General features: G+C 43.1%; 1 protein-coding gene across 1 annotated transcript in view; it reads left to right on the top strand.

The window, feature by feature from the left end:
- Nucleotides 1–5,158: 5,158 nt before the first annotated feature.
- Nucleotides 5,159–19,144, top strand: part of adgra2 (adhesion G protein-coupled receptor A2) — a 37,231-nt gene continuing 23,245 nt past the window's right edge. Inside the window, exon 1 of the mRNA XM_030060954.1 lies at nt 5,159–5,460. Coding sequence (XP_029916814.1) covers nt 5,159–5,460 — 302 coding nt within the window. The remainder of the gene's footprint in view (nt 5,461–19,144) is intronic.

Genomic DNA, 19,144 nt, shown 5'->3' with positions numbered 1-19,144 from the left:
GTCAGGAACTTGTTTGGCTACACTGGTGCAGACAACAACATGAATTTCACCCTGCATTCAGACCTCAGATATGGTTTTTAGGTATATAATAGACAGTAACTGTACGTCTCCTCAATCAAGCAGGAGGTTGAACAGTTCAGCTGAGTTCCCAGGTGAGTCTCTGATCTCCAGGACTTTATGAACAACATGTTTTCTTTCCTGTTGAGATTCAGGTTCTCAGTCCACAAACTGGAGTTCAGTCAGGCTCTGAGTGGTGCTTCTGCAAATGCAGGTTGTTTGGTCAACACCATGGTGAGCAGAGATGCAGTCATTTTGTGTATAAGTCTAAAAATAGTAGTATAGATCTGTCAGCACCACCAGTGTGTTGAGAGCGTTGAGAGTTCAAATATGAACCGCCTTTGAGGAGATCTGGGGTGATGATAGCGTTAGACCTGAAATTAAACAGCAGTTTAGGATGTCACTGTTTTCCAAAACAACATGAAAATGATCCCATGCAGACTGTCTGTCCCAAAATACACAGGAGATAACCCTGTCTTGTGTTTTGTCAGTGTACGGACCAGAAGAGGGCAACATCACCACAGTTGTTACAAATGTGTCCACCTGAAGTTTGGGACTTATGGGAAATTTGGGTGCATTACAGATTGGAATCACTTGTTCATCTTGATAAATCATTATGTAAATATAGCTATGTTGTGACACTAGTATGTAACAAAATGACAGCTAAAAATGGCATGCTAGATCAGCATACTTTTTTATATTATACACTTAAAATGACAAATCCTGTGTAACTAGACTCTAACCAGTTTTCCATCTCAAATAAACCTAAAAAAAAAAAAAAGCAAATGAGGTTTAATAAACAGCATTAACAATTTCCAGGACATTTTGATTAAGTGAAAGTGTGTGGAGTACTTACAATATGGCTTTCCAGACAGTGGTTAATCTGCAGAGTTTCATGTATCCTGCCCCAGGTATTTCAAACAATAGCATACACTGTGCTTTAGAGTCTTTTTCAGTGCTGACTGTTATTGAAGAATTTTACTATTTCCAGGCATTTGTATTATTTACAGTTTACTGAATGATGAATTATTTAGCTTAAATGGCCAAAATTAAAAATGAAGATTTTGTAATTATAAAAAGCTCTCTTCTTCTTCATCTTCTTCTTCTTAAGAATAATAATAAAATATAAAAAAGTGCAGTATTTATTCATTGAAAATTCATTTCTAAATATAAAAAGTGTCGTATTTAAACATCTCCGCAACAATAATAATAAATAATAGTACCATATATAGCAAGATTACTCAACACAGTGTGGAAGCAAAAGGTTTAATCCCCTTAAGCCCTTAATTAAAACCATGTTTCCAGTAAATGACCACCACTGCAGGACTTGGTGGTGGATTAGACGGGGCCGCTGACAGGGCGTGGCTTCGTGCAAGCTGCTGATGTCACCACTAGATGTCATGGTCTCCTCAGGAAAACACATGGTGTGGGCTCAGCGGCAGATGAGGGCCTTGGAGGGTTGAATGTTTCTTCCCCTGCTGGAATTTTTCTTTTGTTTACCCATTGGCAAGAGCGCCGGTCTGAACTCTGCCTCAGTCAGAGCAGTCACTTGGTCTGGTTCAGATCTGCGACTGCACTGGAGAGCCGACCATTTGTGGGTCATTTCTATTCAAACATGTAATTTGGGAGACAATCCGGAAATGCCCAAGAGGATGATCAGATATCTATTCATCTTCGTCCCTCTCATCTGTCATAGGCCAAAACTTGCGTCACTTCCATCAAATCTCTCTCAAGACATTATCTCAGTTTTACTTTCCGAGCCTGCGAGCGTCTCGGTGTTCCACCTTTCCTTCCCAATGCTATCCTCTTTCTCCATACCCCACCTGGAATGGAGTCCAGATGTGGAACAGGGAGAAGGAGAGATTGCTTGCTTGGCTATAAGGAGTGAGGGGGCTGGTGGGGGTGCTCGGAGAGAATGTTGGAACGACATAAAAGTTTGTCTGGATGCCATTAAGTACAATTTGATGTAATGTGCAGTTTGGGACGTGACATTTTAAATGGAAACTGTGCTCTCCAGATGAGAGAGATTTGGGCCTTGTGGAGATGGAGGGGGGTGTTGTACTTGAAGCCTTATTTAACAGCTTGGATAAACAGCCCTCTGTTTCATTGCTGAGCAGGCGCCCATCCACTCCTTGTGCTTTCTTTCAATAATCATGCTGGCTTTCTGAGCCCACTCCAGTGTACAGTATCATATACAGGAATAACAAACCGGGGTCCGCTGTGTGGGTCAGAGCACACTGCACCATTGTACGACCGGGCATGCTTGCATGACTGAGATGCCTGCCTTTTGGATATGTCCGTGAAGACATGTCAAGCCCAATTGCACGAAGTCCCTTTTCATATGCTTTTCCCAGTTCACCTTTTCATATTTCGAAATTCTCTCCAGATTTGAATCACTACAGTTTCCGTCCTCCCCGGGCCTCTCATATATCAAAAAGTATTTTTAAAACAGAAATCTGTGGAGTCCAGTAGTTTGGGAACTTTCCATTGACATAGGCAAAAAATGTGAAAGGGAGGCCTGGAGGAAGTTTAAGATCTTGTGTATTTTTTGGATTGTGTGTGATTCTTGTGGGATACAAAACTTCATACTTTACATAGCAAAATTGGATTATTTTCAGACTTTGTTGAATTTTTTTCTTCTTTTGTCATCCTTTCTGCCGCTGAGGTCCTTAGAGGATCTCCAGATCAAAACATTTGGTTTGTGTGACTCAAATCAACATACAGTAGACCTGTTACTGTTGCATATTCAATCTGCTTTGACAGCAAAAGCTATATTTAGCATGCACGGTACAACAATGCTGCAGGCTCTTGACTTTGGCGTGGGCTTCACCAGAGCTTGTTGAGTTTAGCAGGAGTGGTTAATCGTGGCAAAAACTGCTCCACATAAGGACCCACAGTAGGCAGCTCACTTTGATTATGATAGTCACTGCTCTACAGAGGCCATTATACAGCTACAGTCACAAAAACAACAGCCATGTTTAATCACCTCAAGTAAAAGTGGGCTTACTCACCTATTGAAATGCACAGCGGGAAACACCCTGGTGGTCATGGCTTACTATCACCTGTTACCTCTTGTGGTGGATATGGAAAAAAGACTCCTGGGTTATAAGTGTATAGTACTACTGTAATTCATATTGTACAGTTGTCAGCTACAGTGTGACAACTCTAGCTCATGCATTTCCAAGCTCATACTGTCTTGCACTGCCATAACCCTCAGTGCAGTTACCCAGAATATGTCTTAACCTCTTAACTTTCCTTCCCTTCCACTGATTGAATGAAACTCCTTTGATCTCACGAAGAAAGAGTGCTCCACACAATACACCAGAGACCTGCGGTGTTCATTCAGGACTTTATTTTGCTCTCCTGATGCATGCACACATTGAAATCAACACCTTCCTGTCTTTTAGTGCCCAGCCTGATGCATAAACCTGGACGGAAACAACCATGTGTGCTGTAGTACTGAGACTACAGCGAAATCTTTGACTAGTCCTTTTTATGATATTGTGTAAACTGCAAAATGGATTGAACTATCGTCTCACCGCATTATCATCTTTTTCATCTTCTCTCGTGCTTTTTCTTAATGGCACATTGAAATTAGGGCTGGGTGGTTGTTTTTCAGGTGATTGGTGACTCAGTGTTGCATGTAACGGCAAATGTAATGTCACATGTAGCTAATATACCTGCTGCTGTTTGTGAGCTAGACTGCATGCCATTTATGAAATGCTTGTTGTCAAATGTATGTTGATGTGATTGTATGTAAGTGATGAGTGTGTTGGAAATGTTTGGATGTGCACTGCTGTTTTCTTAACTCTTAATTTTTCATTTTAGCCCCTACTTCAAGAGGCTTTGTCTTTTGCCAGGCTGCCATTGTGAGAAAGAATTTGTTCTTAATGACTTCACTGGTTAAATAAAGGTTAAAGAAAAATGATTAAAGAAAAAAATATATATATTTTCAGAAGAGCTCTAACCTGTGGCACTTTTTCTGTCTTCCCACACATACAGTCTAAACGAGGTGTTATAAATATGGGAAAGCAGACACGTTAAATAAGGATGTTGAAACTTGGAGACAATTGATGTGTGGATTATTCAAAAGGGGCTGAAACTCAATACCAGGAAGATGTTTGACACCGTTTATTATGATGTATTCCATTAACTGTGCCATAAAGTTTTGTTACAGACACAAAGAACGGGTGTGCAAAGGGAGTTTTAGATGGGTTTACCCTCCACTACACCCAGCTGGCGTGTGAAAGCTGCTCTCTCTCTCTCTCTCTCTGGCTGGTCTGGATGCGCTAGGACCGCGGGGACCAGAGCGCAGACGGAGACGGAATGGGCGCACTTGGGCTAGTAACTGAGTTTGAGTGTGACAGAGGCAAGCAGGCAAAACCGCTAGATTTTGGGAATTACACAGGAGCCGATCAAGAGCAGCTCAACTCTTGTCCGAATCAATAGCTTTTTTCCTGCTTACATCCACTTACATTTGATTCAGTTCTCCGGAATCGGGTAAAATACTTGTTGAGTACTTTTAGAGCAGCGAACTAAATGACAGAAGTTTGTGAATTATAGCGGACTTTCTCCTTTTCTCTTACTCTTTTTTTCCCCTTTTTCGTTTTTTTTTTTAATACCACAGATGACAGTGTCGTCTTGTGGTTGTGACTGTTGAGTCTTGGATCTCATCAAGCCCCTGGAATAACTTTGGGGGGCAGATAACGGTAATCAGGACACTCCCATACGCTTTTAAGTGATGTACGTGTCATAGGGTAATTAATCTACAATCATCTACTTTTTAAGACAGGATACCCCGCCCGTTTGTATCCGTTAAGGACAATTGAATAGACAAACACATATCCCAGGGATTTATGAACCATATGGACCTAAAGGAGCTGCGCGCCTGGTTTGCCATGATATAACGGGACACTCGGAAAGACGCGAGGGGACTGGATATTTTGGGAATGCCTGGACGATGATTTTTGTTCATTGTTAGGTGTGAGAGTTTTAAACAGAAGATCTCCAACTTTTGCCATTCGCTCCACTCCTCAAGTATCTTGCCCCCTTCTTTCCCCCTGTCCCCCAGCCCCTGGAAGCTTCATGGTGGAGATATGGGATGACTGGAGGTGGGGGTGCAGCTGAGGTGAGATCCAGCAGAAGGACAATGTTTGCGCCCGGTGTTGGCACCCCGCTGCTGCCGGGGCGCCTGGTACTGATGCTGTTCCTGCTGTGTGCCTCCGAGCCGAGGCTGGCCCAGGCTTGTCCCGGGCTCCTCGCCTCCAGCAGCGGCTGCAGCTGCGCGGATGAGCGGCCCAAGGCGCACAGCAGCCCGGCTGTGGGGAAGAGGGTGAGCTGCAGCAAAGAGGAGCTGTCTGAACCTCCGGATGCCAGCCTGCTCCCTAACAGGACCGTCACTTTGTAAGTTGCAACAGTTTTCTGACAGCTTTATCAACTGGGCACGGGTGGCCATCATGAGAAAAAAAATCACTATATTGTGGATATAATTATTCATACTGTCTCCTATACTGTGTCTGTGGCACTTAATAGTGAGCTTAAAACCTACTAGATGATGTTTTATTTCCTATTGGTATTTCCTACAGAGTTTTGCCTATTTAAATATTCTTTTAAAATCTATTAGTAGAAGCCCAGCAGTTGTTTTAGTAAGGGAATTTATTACCTGGTCATTATTATGCCTCTATTTAGGCCTTTCACTAGCATTTTGTATAGTCACAGCTGCCATCTACTGTAGCTTTTGCTGTAATTTTAATGTGGACTACAGTGGGCTGAGGGTCCACAATATCTGCATGATATAGTATAGGTTTTTATTAGGGGGTTTTCAGCTTTGATGGTGGTTGATGTGTCTGGCAGGCCATGTGTACCATAAAATAGATGCACGTGAAAACAAAAACTGCCTCAGATGAACTGGTTAAGTGTTTTGATTTGGCCCACACACCCACAACTGTGACCCCGTGGCCTCAGTTTTTACTGTATTGAAGAGTTGCTGAGGTAATAAGGCTTGTTAGGTCAGGAGTTTACATCTTGATCTAGTTTAACTCTGTAGTGGAATGCTGCACTTAGCCTCTCTGTAAAGCATTAAGATCAGTGAGAGGGCAAGCCAACTGTAGCCCTCATTTGGCCCTGCCTCTTTGTCACAACTCTGTCACTTTAAATTTGACTTTGACCCAGGCAGGCGCTCTGAGTTCAGCTCCCCCCTCTTCCCCTTCTCCACCACCACCACCACCACCACCCTTTACTCAGGGTCCAGCTGACTTGGCCTTGCAAAACTGGAATAAACAGAAACACATTTCTGCTCTTTTTTTAAACAACTCTCTGTGCTTTAATGGCGGGTTGGCTCCTTCCTTTAATACCATCCCTTCAGTCTTTAGGCTGCCGCCTCACAATCGCTTTCTGTTCAGGAAGGAAAAGTGACCCCGGGTGAGAACTGTAGTGTTGGACAGCACTGTAGTCATTCTGGGCCAGTTTCTTCTAATCATTTTTTATCATCACGCAGTTTACATTATCAGTTATTTGCGTAGATGTCTGTGTGGAGAGAAGTTGAAAGTATCGTATCTTTGGCCAAAATAAGCTATCTTTTATGATGTATGGACTACCAATCTATCAGTGACACATTTTTGGACGGAGTGTCATACATTTTTAAGGAATGCTATTGTAATACAGCACCTTCTTCTCAGCTGCTCTCAGGCGCTCTTATTCTAGCTGATTGAACAGCCTCTTCAAAGATGTTGCTCCTCCACATTCCCACAGTACCTTGCTGTGTCTGTACTCTGACCCAGTGGGAGCGTTGCTAGCTTCACATGGGCACAGTAGAAAAAAAGAGTTCAACTGCCCCACTAGAGCAGTCAGCGGTCCATTTATAGGGCCTTATGTTTCTTGCTTAATAAAGGCAGGATAAACATCTGGGGAACACATTGCTGAAAACCAGAGGAAAACATAAAAAAATGGCTTGGCTTGGGTGGCAGCGGTTGAGGTGATTGAAGATAATCTCCCTTCCCTGCACCTACTAATTTCGGTTTATTTGTTTTCCTACACATGTTTAGCATTCTGTGACATTTTAACGAGTCTGCGAGGAGCAAACAATTCCACTTGTGATCCACCTGAAAGTCGGCCATTTTCCTCTACCTTTTTATGGGACCTAGCAGTAACGTTAATGTTCCTGACCATTCAGTGAGTTTCTCAGGCATCAGCACGCTCATCGTTGCTCATGACATTAGCTCCAGATGTGGAATGCAAGACGTTGTGTTGATATTCATGTTATTCCTGACATTCCTCAGGCTGCACACAGGCTGCAGACAGTATCCCAGGTGCAGTAGAGGAGCGTTGCGTGCCCCTACGCTGCCTCAGTCCCTCTCCGGGTCTGACGGCCTGACAGCACAGCCCTGCTGCCTCCTCTCCTGGGGCAGCTTGGAGGAATGCTCTCCTCCATGCTGAGCAGCGCAGCACAGGCGAGGGCTGGAGGACACCAGGCCCTGGGCTTCCGGGGCTGGCCGCTACATGTAATGCACAACAGCTGGCCCCCGTGAACATTCCAGCTGAGGCCCCTCAGCCTCATGGGAAATCCCAATGGGGATTTGTTTATTAAAACTATTAGCTGGCAGTTTGTTGTTCCTGCCAGCCGTAAAGGAGCAAGCAGAAACGCCAACACCGTCATCTCCTCCTTAGGTTCATTGTAATGAGGAGTGGTGAATAACCAACAGTGCAAGTGCCAAAAAAAAATTCCGTCTAAATATGGTCTTTAGTCTCATATTCAGTCTTAAAATACATCTTGTTTTTCTTCAAACAAGTGAGCAATCTGCCAGTAGGATGAGATAATCTCACTTGTTTCCGATGCTAATCTTGTTTCCCGAATGTTCTTGAATCAAGTATCATTTACTTACTTTAATGGGCTGATCTGCCTTATTCTGACTTATTTCAGCATTATATTTGTTCCCAAAAAGCCTGAATCTGCATTGGAAGTAAGTGGGATTATCTCATCCCCATGGCAGATTTTTGTACCTTGTTTTAAGACACACAAGATCACCAAATGACTTAATAAAATGGAGACTTTTGTCAGCGAAGTATCGGATCTCGCTGGACCACCTCTGTGCAATATAACTGATTTTAAACTGCTGCTTCATTTCCTTAGCCATTTCTATAAACTCACACTTATCACTGGTTTAATGTTGCATAATGCTATCCTCAGCCTTCTGCCATGAGTTACAGTCACCGTGTGTCCCCCTCTCTCTGCTTTTTCTTTATCTCCCGTTCCTACTCCCCATTCCCACCCCTCTATCATGAGTTCATCCACATGCAGTAACTCTCAACCTAAATATTTAGTCGTCTTGGTAGGAAACTGCCATGTCCAAACTCCTTCCAGATGTGAGCCTGCGCAGACTTGTGTTTAGGCCTAATTATGCACGGCTGTGAAGGAGCTGGATCACTGCGAGAGGAAGAGGAGTGGAAGGGTAGAGGGGAAGAAAACGATAAGAGTGTGAAAGCAGAAAGTGGGCTATGCACGCTGTTGTTGGGAAAAAAGTAAAAGTAAATGAAGGGAAGTGGTGGATACAGGGGAGAGGGAGAGCTGAGGCACAGCAGAAAGCTGAGCGGGAGGAATAGAAGTGGGAAGAGGGAACAGAGGGGGGAAACAAAGAAAGAGAGCAGAGAGAGAGAGAGAAGAGAGGAGAGAGAGAAAGAGTGAGAGAGAGACAGGATGGAGGAGGGAGAGGAGAAGCTTGGCAGGCTGTTCAGAGGGATGTGCCCCTGGAGACCAAAAAACTCCCCAGCCCCTGACTAACAGATCTTCGACACTGGGGTGAGAGGGAGGAGGAGGGCAGGGCTCAGTGTATTCCATTGCATTGCTCCATGTCTCTATTATAGTATTTCCTGTGTGAAAGGGAGCATTTTGGTGAGTTTGGTCATGAAGAACAGTGTTTTTGCCTGGGGATGCATACGTATCATGTGTATTAGGCCTACAACCCTATAATAAACACAGAGACCGGGCCTTTGATTCCTTCCTCAGCGCTGCGTGATGGGGGTTACGCTTTGTTTTAATGGGTAACAGAGCTGTTGCTGCGAAGACACTGAGAGAAAGCCATAATAATACACTGTCGAAGGTGCAGCACGATGGCTGAGTGCAGTCTATCTGTGAATGTGCTGGTGCTTTTGGCTTGTGGTTTTCACCCAAATCAAAATCTTACCGCTCCCTTGGCCATTGGTTGTCACCATTATCAATGACTGATGACTTTGGCTCAGCGGGTGCCAGCCCAAATGAGCTGGCGCAGATGCTCATGGGTCATCATGCCCGTCCTTGGCCCAGCAACACCCCTGCTTCACCCGGGACAGCTGCAGTGCAAGGCTGTTGCTCCCTGCGTGGTTGCACTTGAGCCATGTATGTCCCATCGAGCATAGAGCTGTCAGGTGTTTAAGATAAAAATATTACAAGTAGGCCTGGGATATATTTTCTCGGAGTGTAAATGCCTTCAAACAGTTGTAGAAGCTCCAGTTTATCTAGGGAGTGTTTTGGCTGAGCATGCTCTTTTTCAGTCACGCCCCGCTTCATATTCATGTGGACTGAATGTGCAAAATATCAGGGACCTATTCAAGATTTTCAGTTTCAGCTCTTTTTGCTGTCACATCTCAATCCCCTCAAAGCATATAAATCTTCTAAACCACCTGTCACCTGCTTTTTATGATTGATATAGGCTTAATGTCTTCAATGCTGGCATGCCCATGGGTGCATTCGCCATAGCTGCATTGCCAAACTCTGTTTAAGTTTACTTTATGTGTATAAAATGATGCATAATACATGTAGATGCTTTCTATTTGATGTAATGCTGCAGCCATAAAACAAGGGAATCTTGAGATTGAATATTTCAGTGTGTTTAAGGATACAGCTGAGTTCAAGGGGTTAATATGTGAAATCAGTGAGAGATAATGTCTTTTACCTTGATATTCGCCTTCTGTGTGATCCATGAAAAGACGAAGTGCTCCTAATATTTGGTCTAGTCAGTGCAGTTACACTCTTTTTCACCTGGAAGTCTTCTACTGTGGACCACGGAGCAGCTTCAAGGTTAGGGGTTAATTGTCTTGCTTAAGGGCAGGTAGAGGGGAGTTTCTGAAGCAGGGGAGGGCATTATTCATTCAGGTTTTAAAGTGATAGCTCTGATTTCTACACATATAGTGGTATTTGTTGGTCTATGTGAGTGTGATACATCCACCAAGTTTGGTCCATAAACTCCTCCCCTGTCACAAGAACCATGAAAGAGCACAACACAATATTGAGCGGCGACACAAAGTTGGAAAATGGTTTTGAAGAATGCCCAGCAACCCACATTTGTTTTAGTTTCACTTTCAGCGCCCGCTTCGGCACCCCGGTTTCCAAAATGGCGGGACTTTTTTTCTGCCGTCAAACAGTTCCGACTCATCTCTACAATATCTTCTACTGAATACACTGGGGGAGATCTGTGTGTCTTTTATCACCATTTGATCTCCTGAGTCACATTGTCAGGCCTTTATTTGCGGGCCATGTGTGGACACCAAAGGGCTAGCAGATGTGTTAGTGGTTTATGTTGGGTCTGTGAGTCAGTATGTGTTGAGACGGGAGTATGTCGATGAAACGTCCCAAACAGTCATCTTATCAGCAGGGAGAATTCCAATAGCTGGGAGAGCGCTGGACCCCAGGCATTCCTGCAGCGATAGGGTTTATTTATGTGGGGAAAGGTGTTGAGAGGAGGGGGAGCGGGCTCTCCTCCGCACATGTTAGGTGGGGCAGTGGTCAGCAATAAATCAAAAAAGCAAACAAAGGCCTGACACTGGATACTCAGCGCTTTAAACTCGGCCACAGCACCTGCCAGTGCCACACAAGCTCCGGCCCTCGTGCCCTCGCGGGTCAAGGTAACGCCACCAAAACCGAGAAGTCTTGAAAACACCGACTGGGCTGTCCTGTAGCTGCCGTCTCGCGCGTCTCTTCGGATGATGAACGCGTACTTCACTTATCACCTCGTCGTGTTTGTTGATTAAAACGCTGAGATTTTTCCAAGTTGGCAAAAGCAGAGGGACTTGTTGTCATAGTAATCTCATATCCCCCAAGTGACTTTTTGTTGTTTTAGTTTTTCCTTTCATGCAGCTCGTCTTATCTTACTCCAAAAATGCCTGACTCTGGCTTTTCTTTGCCAGCTCCAGCTCACTTCCCTCTCCCTGTCTGACCACAGTGGCCCCCAAAGTTCCTGCTCTGGGACTGAGGCACATGGATACAGATGGAGGGAATAGGTGCTTATAAGTGGGAATGCCTGTGGCTTTGTGTGTAGGTGTGTGTGTCGAGTGTGTTTCTGACATGCTTATGCAGGCAGTAATTTGAATAGTGTTGCACCATATAGATACATATCAAAATAACTATGATCTGATTCCTGTGTTCATCATTTAGTTTAATGGATTGTAGTTTGTTGTCTGTTGTTGTCACGCAAAATCAGTTTTTACACTGTCAGCATTTGAATACGCTATTAAAACAGAGCCTAAAACAATAATAATCTGCAACCTTAATCCATTTGTCCATTGCTTCTACTGTAAAAATGAGTGTGGTTACCCTCCGCAGTCAAAGAGATTGGACCAGTGGTGAAATGAAGCAATAAGCCTTTATTAAACTGTTCGATGAGGGGGTAAATCATTGTTAATAAATTGGAGAGGTTTTTTTTAATATTATTATTATTTATTACTTCAGCTAAAATCATTCAAAATCAAAAAGTCACCGGATAGCTTGTGGCTCTACCGCATTTACTTTTTTCAACATGTGCCATTTCATTGCTAAATGCATTCTTTTATATTTTTTTTGCACCGTGGTCAATGATTTCAACATTGGTTGATGTGCGGTAATTTTGAAGGGGACAATGACAACACTAATTGCCATTCCCTAAACACTGAAGCCACTCATAAAAAAAAAAGTATCTCTCTGTCACAAATGCTCTACAACACTGTTGGGGTATTTGGGGCAGAACGATTTTAGCCTTTGTAAAGACACATTTCTCAGCAGTCTTTGCTTAGGAGTAGAAAACAGAGGCTGGTTATGAGACAGAACAATGAGACAATGTTAGCCAGGCATACACCACATTCCACTTGTCTCAAAAGGCTAGATTCACTAAATTGCCTCATTAAAAGTGTAAAAACACAGTGATTAAAACGAGTGTTGTGTTACTGCTCTGCAGTCATAAACCTTCTAATTCGGTTAGTACCGAAGGCGTTGACTAGGAATATTACAATAATTTACTATAGCATTGCAGTACTGTAGCAGTATTTCAACTTTTGTTCCCTGACCATTAATATTCGCAGCAGCTACTTGTTTACTTCTTTTATTTCCAGTGGTTGTCTGGCTTTAGGAAACTGTGTTGTGCAACTACAGACAGCAGAAGAAAGTCACGTCACGCATGCTTCCTGGTAGCAATACTCTACGAATCCTCCTGGTTCCATGTGGGAGACCCTCCTCTCCACTGTGTGCTCTATGAATGTGTGTGTATGTGTATGTGTGTATGTGTGTGTGTGTGTGTGTGTCTGTCTGTGTGTGCACACATATGGGAAGGGCGTGCATGGCCACAGCTCTTAAAATAGGCCTCGGTCCTCCCCTCTCTAATTAGAGACTGTTTCGAAAACCCAGATTTTAATTTTAGACTAGTAGCTTTTGGATCACTTTATGCATGTACACACACACACACACACATACACACATACATCCACACACACATACGCAGACTCAAACATTTGCGCTTTGCATATAAATAAATCTGATGATAAGCTACTCACAAATGCATGTAAATCTGCACATGCACACAAATACTTACATGTATATGTGTGTGCATGCATGCAGGAAACACAAACACACACACACACATACGCATGCATACACACACACACACACACACACACACACACACACAAAACCACAAACCGCAAAGACTTACTCCCTGGCCCAGCCTGGTAACCCAAGCACAATGCAGTATACTCTGTAATAAGTGGTTCCACATAACAAATGCAGGAGCTCAGTCCCCTGTCTAGCCTCAGGGCAGCAGAGTATACTAATACAACACTAAGTAATGCGAGATATTCTACATACTAGAAATCATCAACCTCAAATATTTTGCTTATCATTGCACTGATATGCATGACAAGAACTGCCCCACTCCTTAATTTTACTTCGATGTCTTTTTTTCTCTTTAGGTTAGTAAATTACTAAATTGTGGTTCACAGTAGGATTTCTCAAAAATATTTTGTACATGACTATATGGACGCTCCTTTCCATGACATGTAATAAATGGGACTTGTAGCTTGGCAGGGTTCCCTGGTCCCCGCTACAACCACTCTGGTGGGTCAGGCACAATGGGCACATTCACATCTTGACATGCATTTGCCGCTAAAGTGCCTGTTGTGCTCGAGGGGCCTTTAGTGTCTCCGTTACATTCAGCGCCGTGACCCTCTGAGGACAGGCTCCGAGGCCGAGGGGCTCTCAGGACCGCTGGCTTAGGTGGCTCTCCCTCTTTTCCCAGCGGAAGGGTTAAGCTATTTGGACGGGCCCAGGCGCTGAATAGTGCAGCGCAGTCTGGAGGCCTCTCGTAAAGCACTTACTGTAACAAAGATGACACAGCCACCTCCCTGTCTGAGAGATCGCTCTGGTCAACTCGCTCTCTTCCCTCGTCCCTCCACCTCTCTCTCCTCTCCCTCTCTCTCTCACTAATGCACACTTTTACACTATAGAAGCACACAGACAGCTACATAAGGACATATACTTCACACACAGACACACACGCTGATATGAAACCCATAGGAAACCCATATCATTTGGCATGGTGGGTAAAGATGTTATGTTGCCTGTAACAGCAATTACAATAATATTTGACAAATAGTGAAAAGCAGATAACAAGATGTTCAAATATTACCAAAAATTCATCAGCTATGTAACACAAGTAATCAAACAAACTCCTTATCTATCACACTGGAAGTGGACAACACACTCAGACTGACCAACATGTAATTTTCGCAATTTTTCATAACTGCTTACGCACAATTCCTGAAAGTATACACACACACACACACACACACAGACACACACACACACACACAAAAGCCACACTTGCTCTGGCCAAAACCTCAGGCGTCTAAAACAAAATGAAACACTCAAGTCCAAACATTATGTTAAGCTCTGCATTCAGAGGACAGACAGAAGCTGTGAAATACATAAACACCCCAAGTGCACATTATACACTGGTGAGATTAAAAACAAAACAAAACAAAACAAAACAAAAAAAAAACAGTGCTATAAAAATTGCAAATGAATCAGGAACCATATGCTTTTTCAGCGCAACCAACCTATACTTTGCCACAACACTGTACTATAATTAACATTTGCAAGAATGAAGCATACTCATATATCCAAATCCAAAATTATATTATCTCATTTTCAACTGAATTTTCCAGTAGACGAGAAAAGATGAGTAAACAAGTAAAAACACAGTAAAATCTAAGTAAAACTCAAGGTTAACATAATTATAAAGTATTCATCTGTAATAGGGAATGCTTAGGGTTGGAATCAGTTGCTCTGAAACATCCCAACTAAACTGGGACTTTTTAAAAAATGATCTGTTGGTTCTGATTGCTGACTGAAGCGTTGAGTCTGTCAGTGTTTGCACTTTGAGGATTGTAACTGTGTAATTGGGTAATTGTGTTTAGTGGAAAAGACTGGGGGTTTTGTATGCTGAATGTAAGTGATTTCTATGTAAAACCACGATGTTGCCTGTGCCTGTATGTTAGGTTTTGCAAAAAAAAAAGTTAGGGTTAGGGTTAGGGTTAGGATTAGTAAGTGACAACAAGTGACAACAAGTGAATAATGCTTATATGTTTGTTGAGAGATTCTTCCTTTAGTGGTTTCAGCAAACCAGGTGCAGACACACACACACACACACACACACACACACACACACACACAGTGACATGTCACAGCCCTGAATTCTGTGCCACTAATGAAGGTCCACACCAATTACTGCTGCAAGTTCCTAGCCACAGGAGCCCCATCTCAGCAGGACTGTGTGTGTGTGTGTGTGTGTGTGTGTGTGCAAGCGACCTCAGCAAGTAGCTAATAGCAAACACACGGCTTTCCTTAATAAAAATGACCTTATCTATGTAAAGAGCCTCTCCGGCCAAACTGTTGCTGTGAAAGTTTCCATTTTCTAACGGCCTGACGTGCCACTAATTCTGTTTTGTTAATGGTGAAAACCAATGAGTTACTCTCTCACCTCACTCCCAAAGCACATTATATCATCCACTATTTCCTCGCCCAAACCTCAGAGGTAAATGCTTTGAGGTCATTTTCAGACCTGCGTCAAATACTATGGAATAAAAAGTACCTAATTTTACTACCTCTTAATATCAGTAGTGTTTGTCACATAGTAATACAGTGAAGCTCAGAAAAATTATACAATCACAGGTAAATCTGCCTCGTGTGCTTTTCCTAGATTAATTAATTAAATCAGTCGTCACTCTCTGAATAGCCCTGATGCAGCTCATCCCACCCTTTAACAGATAGTAATTCTCTGCTCATAACCAAAGTATGAGCATATTATCTCTTCTCCCTGAGTAAGGTGCCCTCAGCTCACCGACTAACCGACTTTTCAGTGAGACACCGATTCAGGCCAGCTCCTTCTCTGCGAGGTTAAATTGCAACGCCATGTAATGCAGTTTCGTAATGGCTTTTGATCTATTAGACGTGGCACTTGGAAAAAGTAAGCAGCCCAGGGAAAGCCTAGTAACAGCCAAGTTAAGTAATGGAGTTTTTAATGAACCTCTGGGTTCAACCACAATATTTTGCTGATCCACTGTGTCTGTCCTCATTACTCCAAGTGCAATGCGTGTGATGTCTACATAAAGAGAAATGTTGCCGTGTCCACTTAGTTCTCCTGTATGAACTGCCAATATATTTGAAATACAACTCTATACTGTAAGCAAAATCTGCTCAAATGTGGAGCAAAGGCAGAAAATGCAGTAAAAACACTGATGTTTCTCATATATGTTCTCAGCTGAAATGTATACATATCACCCACATAGTGGTCCACTGTTATTTTAGAAGTGGATATTTTTGTTGCTTTCAGCAGAATTTAATTGCCTCTTTGGATAATTGCTTCAAGGCTAGATTTTTTTTTTTTTTTTTTTTTTTTTTTTTTTTTTTTTTTACATTTGTATGAATTTTAGTACCACTATGACACAGACCAGTGCATGCATTATCAAGTCAGCATGCTGATTAAACTGGGCTTAACTCAATAATGAAGCTCTGAAACCCTCATTGAAAAGCCCCCTCATTATCAGGCTCCCATTGGTCTGAGCATTAGTCCTGAATTTGTGGCACGTTACCAATCTCTCTCAAGTGTTCTTGTCTTTCACCTCGCGTGTGGTCCTTAAGGGTAAGAGATCTATCCAAAGTTAAATGATGTTTACACAGAGGCTCATTTGGTTGTTTTGACTCTCTATATTACATTGAACCCGCACCCCTCTCCTTCTCCCGCTCTCCCTGTTGGCCTTGGGGCCATAGATCAGTAAGGGTGGGGTAGGGGTGGCCCTCGTGTCCTCATGTTGCTCCATTTGTGTTTCATTCTTAGAAATCTGCATGCTAAACAGCATACAATTACACGGTGGCAGCCATAGGTGTTGTGAGGGTGATACTCTACATAGGCTCTGTTTTGGCCATTTTGTTGTTGTCATCATTATAATGAGATGCCTGATTGGATGAGATACAGAAGCAATACATGGGTAATGAGAGCAGGCAGCTTAGCCTGCAGATGGATTCTTATTAAATATAAATCCCTCCTTAAGACCATTATCCTACTTGTGGCCTGCTGTAGGAGCCTGCAGCTACAGACAAAGTCCACTGGCTGCAGTGGAGACAGGGAGCAAGAGGCTCCTGCATGCTTAAACATTTGGAGGGCAACAGGGGCCAACTGGAATCAGCATGCCTCGTTCGAATACATAGAAATGAGAAATGCCTCCTAGATCTCTGCTAACGTTCACCTCAACCACTAAAAAAAAAAAAAAAAAAAAAAAAAAAAAAAAAAAAACATGGTTTCAAAAGTGTTTGGTAGAGAGAGACTGGATTAGAGGTACAAAGATTTTGATACCAGACCTTTAGTGGGAACTGACAGCAAACAGGATATCCTGTTGTGTTTGGGGAAGAGTTTATAGCATGCTGGTTGTGGTCAGGACAGGAGATAGATGGATGTGCTTTCCCAGCCTGCTCCTCTGCACCCATCTGTAAAACTGAGAGGGTTCTGTTCGGCTGCTTGCTACGTTAGCGCCGTGCGCTACACAGCTCCACCACAGAGATGAATCCTCAGAGAAATTATGGTCGACAGTGACCCAAAACCAAGAGCAGCTGCCTCTGACAGACAGGTATGCTGTCACATGTACGCAAACACATGAGGCCTGCCGTTCCCTCCAGATCTGTGGCAGCGTGTTCCGGTAAAGCTGCCATCCAGTTCAGAGTCAGGGGAGGAGTGGAAATAAATCAGTGAAAGAATACAATTTGCAACATGCTGTCATGCCCCTGTGTGTCCCTCAAAGGCTTTGTGGGTTTAGGAAGCAAATTGAGCAAACCAACAAAGTGAGTGGCACGTCCCAGGGAGGGGTTGCTGTGGTTAGCTACTGTAGGAACAAGGCTCTTTGTATGGCTCTCCTGCGCTTCGTCAGACACCAAGGAAACCCAGAGGTAACTCTGAGGTTGTGGCGCTTGATTCTAGACTGTCAAAACAGTCAAGCTTCTTTTTACTTTATGACTGACTGAATTAAGCTAAATGTAAAAGGCTGTGCATTGCTGACAATGTATTAAAATGGAAAACTAAAATTCACACACCCTTCAATTAATACTCAGTCAAAGCAACATTTGCTTTTATTGTAGCTATTAAGTCAGTCTGGATAAGTCTCTACTAAATTTAGCACATCTGGATTAAAGACTCTCCCTCATTGGTTAAAGTTCATTCAAATTGCGGCCTCTTATGTACTATCATCCACAGTTTTTCTATAGGATTGACATCTGAGCCAAGGCAGTGAAAAAAAGTAAAAAAAGTAGTTTGTTTTGTTTTTTAGTGTAAATGCTATATATGTGCAATTATTTCATTTCATTACATGTCATATATGGGATTTTCATATATGGCACATATGTCTGTATATCCATATATGAAACATGTTTGAATTTGGCAGATTTTCATTCCTGGACATATATGTGTTATATATGGGATAAACATATATCACCATGTCAAGAGGAGACCACATATATTTGATTTAAGACTATGGGGGGCCAAGGCAAAGATTACAAGAGAACATCTGAAATGGTCACATATACTTTTGATATCCACAGTGTGCACCACACCACACTAAGGAAGCTGATGTCTTTGCTTCTGTTTGACCCTCTGCCCGACCTCCAGCTTTTTGATGTTTGTGCAAATGCATGAAATGAAATATTTCGATGCGGTCCTGGAGCCTGACATGTGGCCCTGGTTCTTTACACAGATTAGATGGATTCAATTAGCCGTCCTGATTTGATAGGCCTTTGTGGCCTGAAAGGACTAACTGAATGAGAGATGCTAAATGCAGCTCTGAGATACTGTAGATAATCTGGACTGAGTTAGCACACTATCATGCCATGTACCACACAGCTGATTGCATTTGGAGGTCGATTAAAACAATCTGCCATCTGAGCTGTCACTTAGGTTGCGAAGACACAAGCCACTCATGCGAGGCCTTCTGCACCGAGCGGACGTCAGGCCTCCTGGTAGCACTTACTTCTGTGATTAAGCAGCTACTCATCTTCTGTGCTTGTAAAGCTCTGTTAACCTTTGTATACTCCGGTGATAAAGCGATGCAAACCTCAGCTGTCCACCTGCCTCTGGACACTGCTCTGTCTGTTTGATGGCTGTCCAGGAAGTGCTCTCTCTGTGACCTCTGACCTCTGTAACCGGGTTCTGAATAAACAGCTAATTGGCTGGGTTTCCTGTTTAGCCTGATGGGAACGTTGACTATTTCTGTCTGTTTACAGAGTTCTGCCTCTCGCTTTCTCAGAGTCGTACTCTCCACATTGTTTATG

The sequence above is a fragment of the Myripristis murdjan genome, chromosome 9, assembly GCF_902150065.1.
Source record: "Myripristis murdjan chromosome 9, fMyrMur1.1, whole genome shotgun sequence".
Classification (NCBI taxonomy): Eukaryota; Metazoa; Chordata; class Actinopteri; order Holocentriformes; family Holocentridae; genus Myripristis; species Myripristis murdjan.
This window is presented reverse-complemented; position numbering and strand designations above follow the sequence as displayed.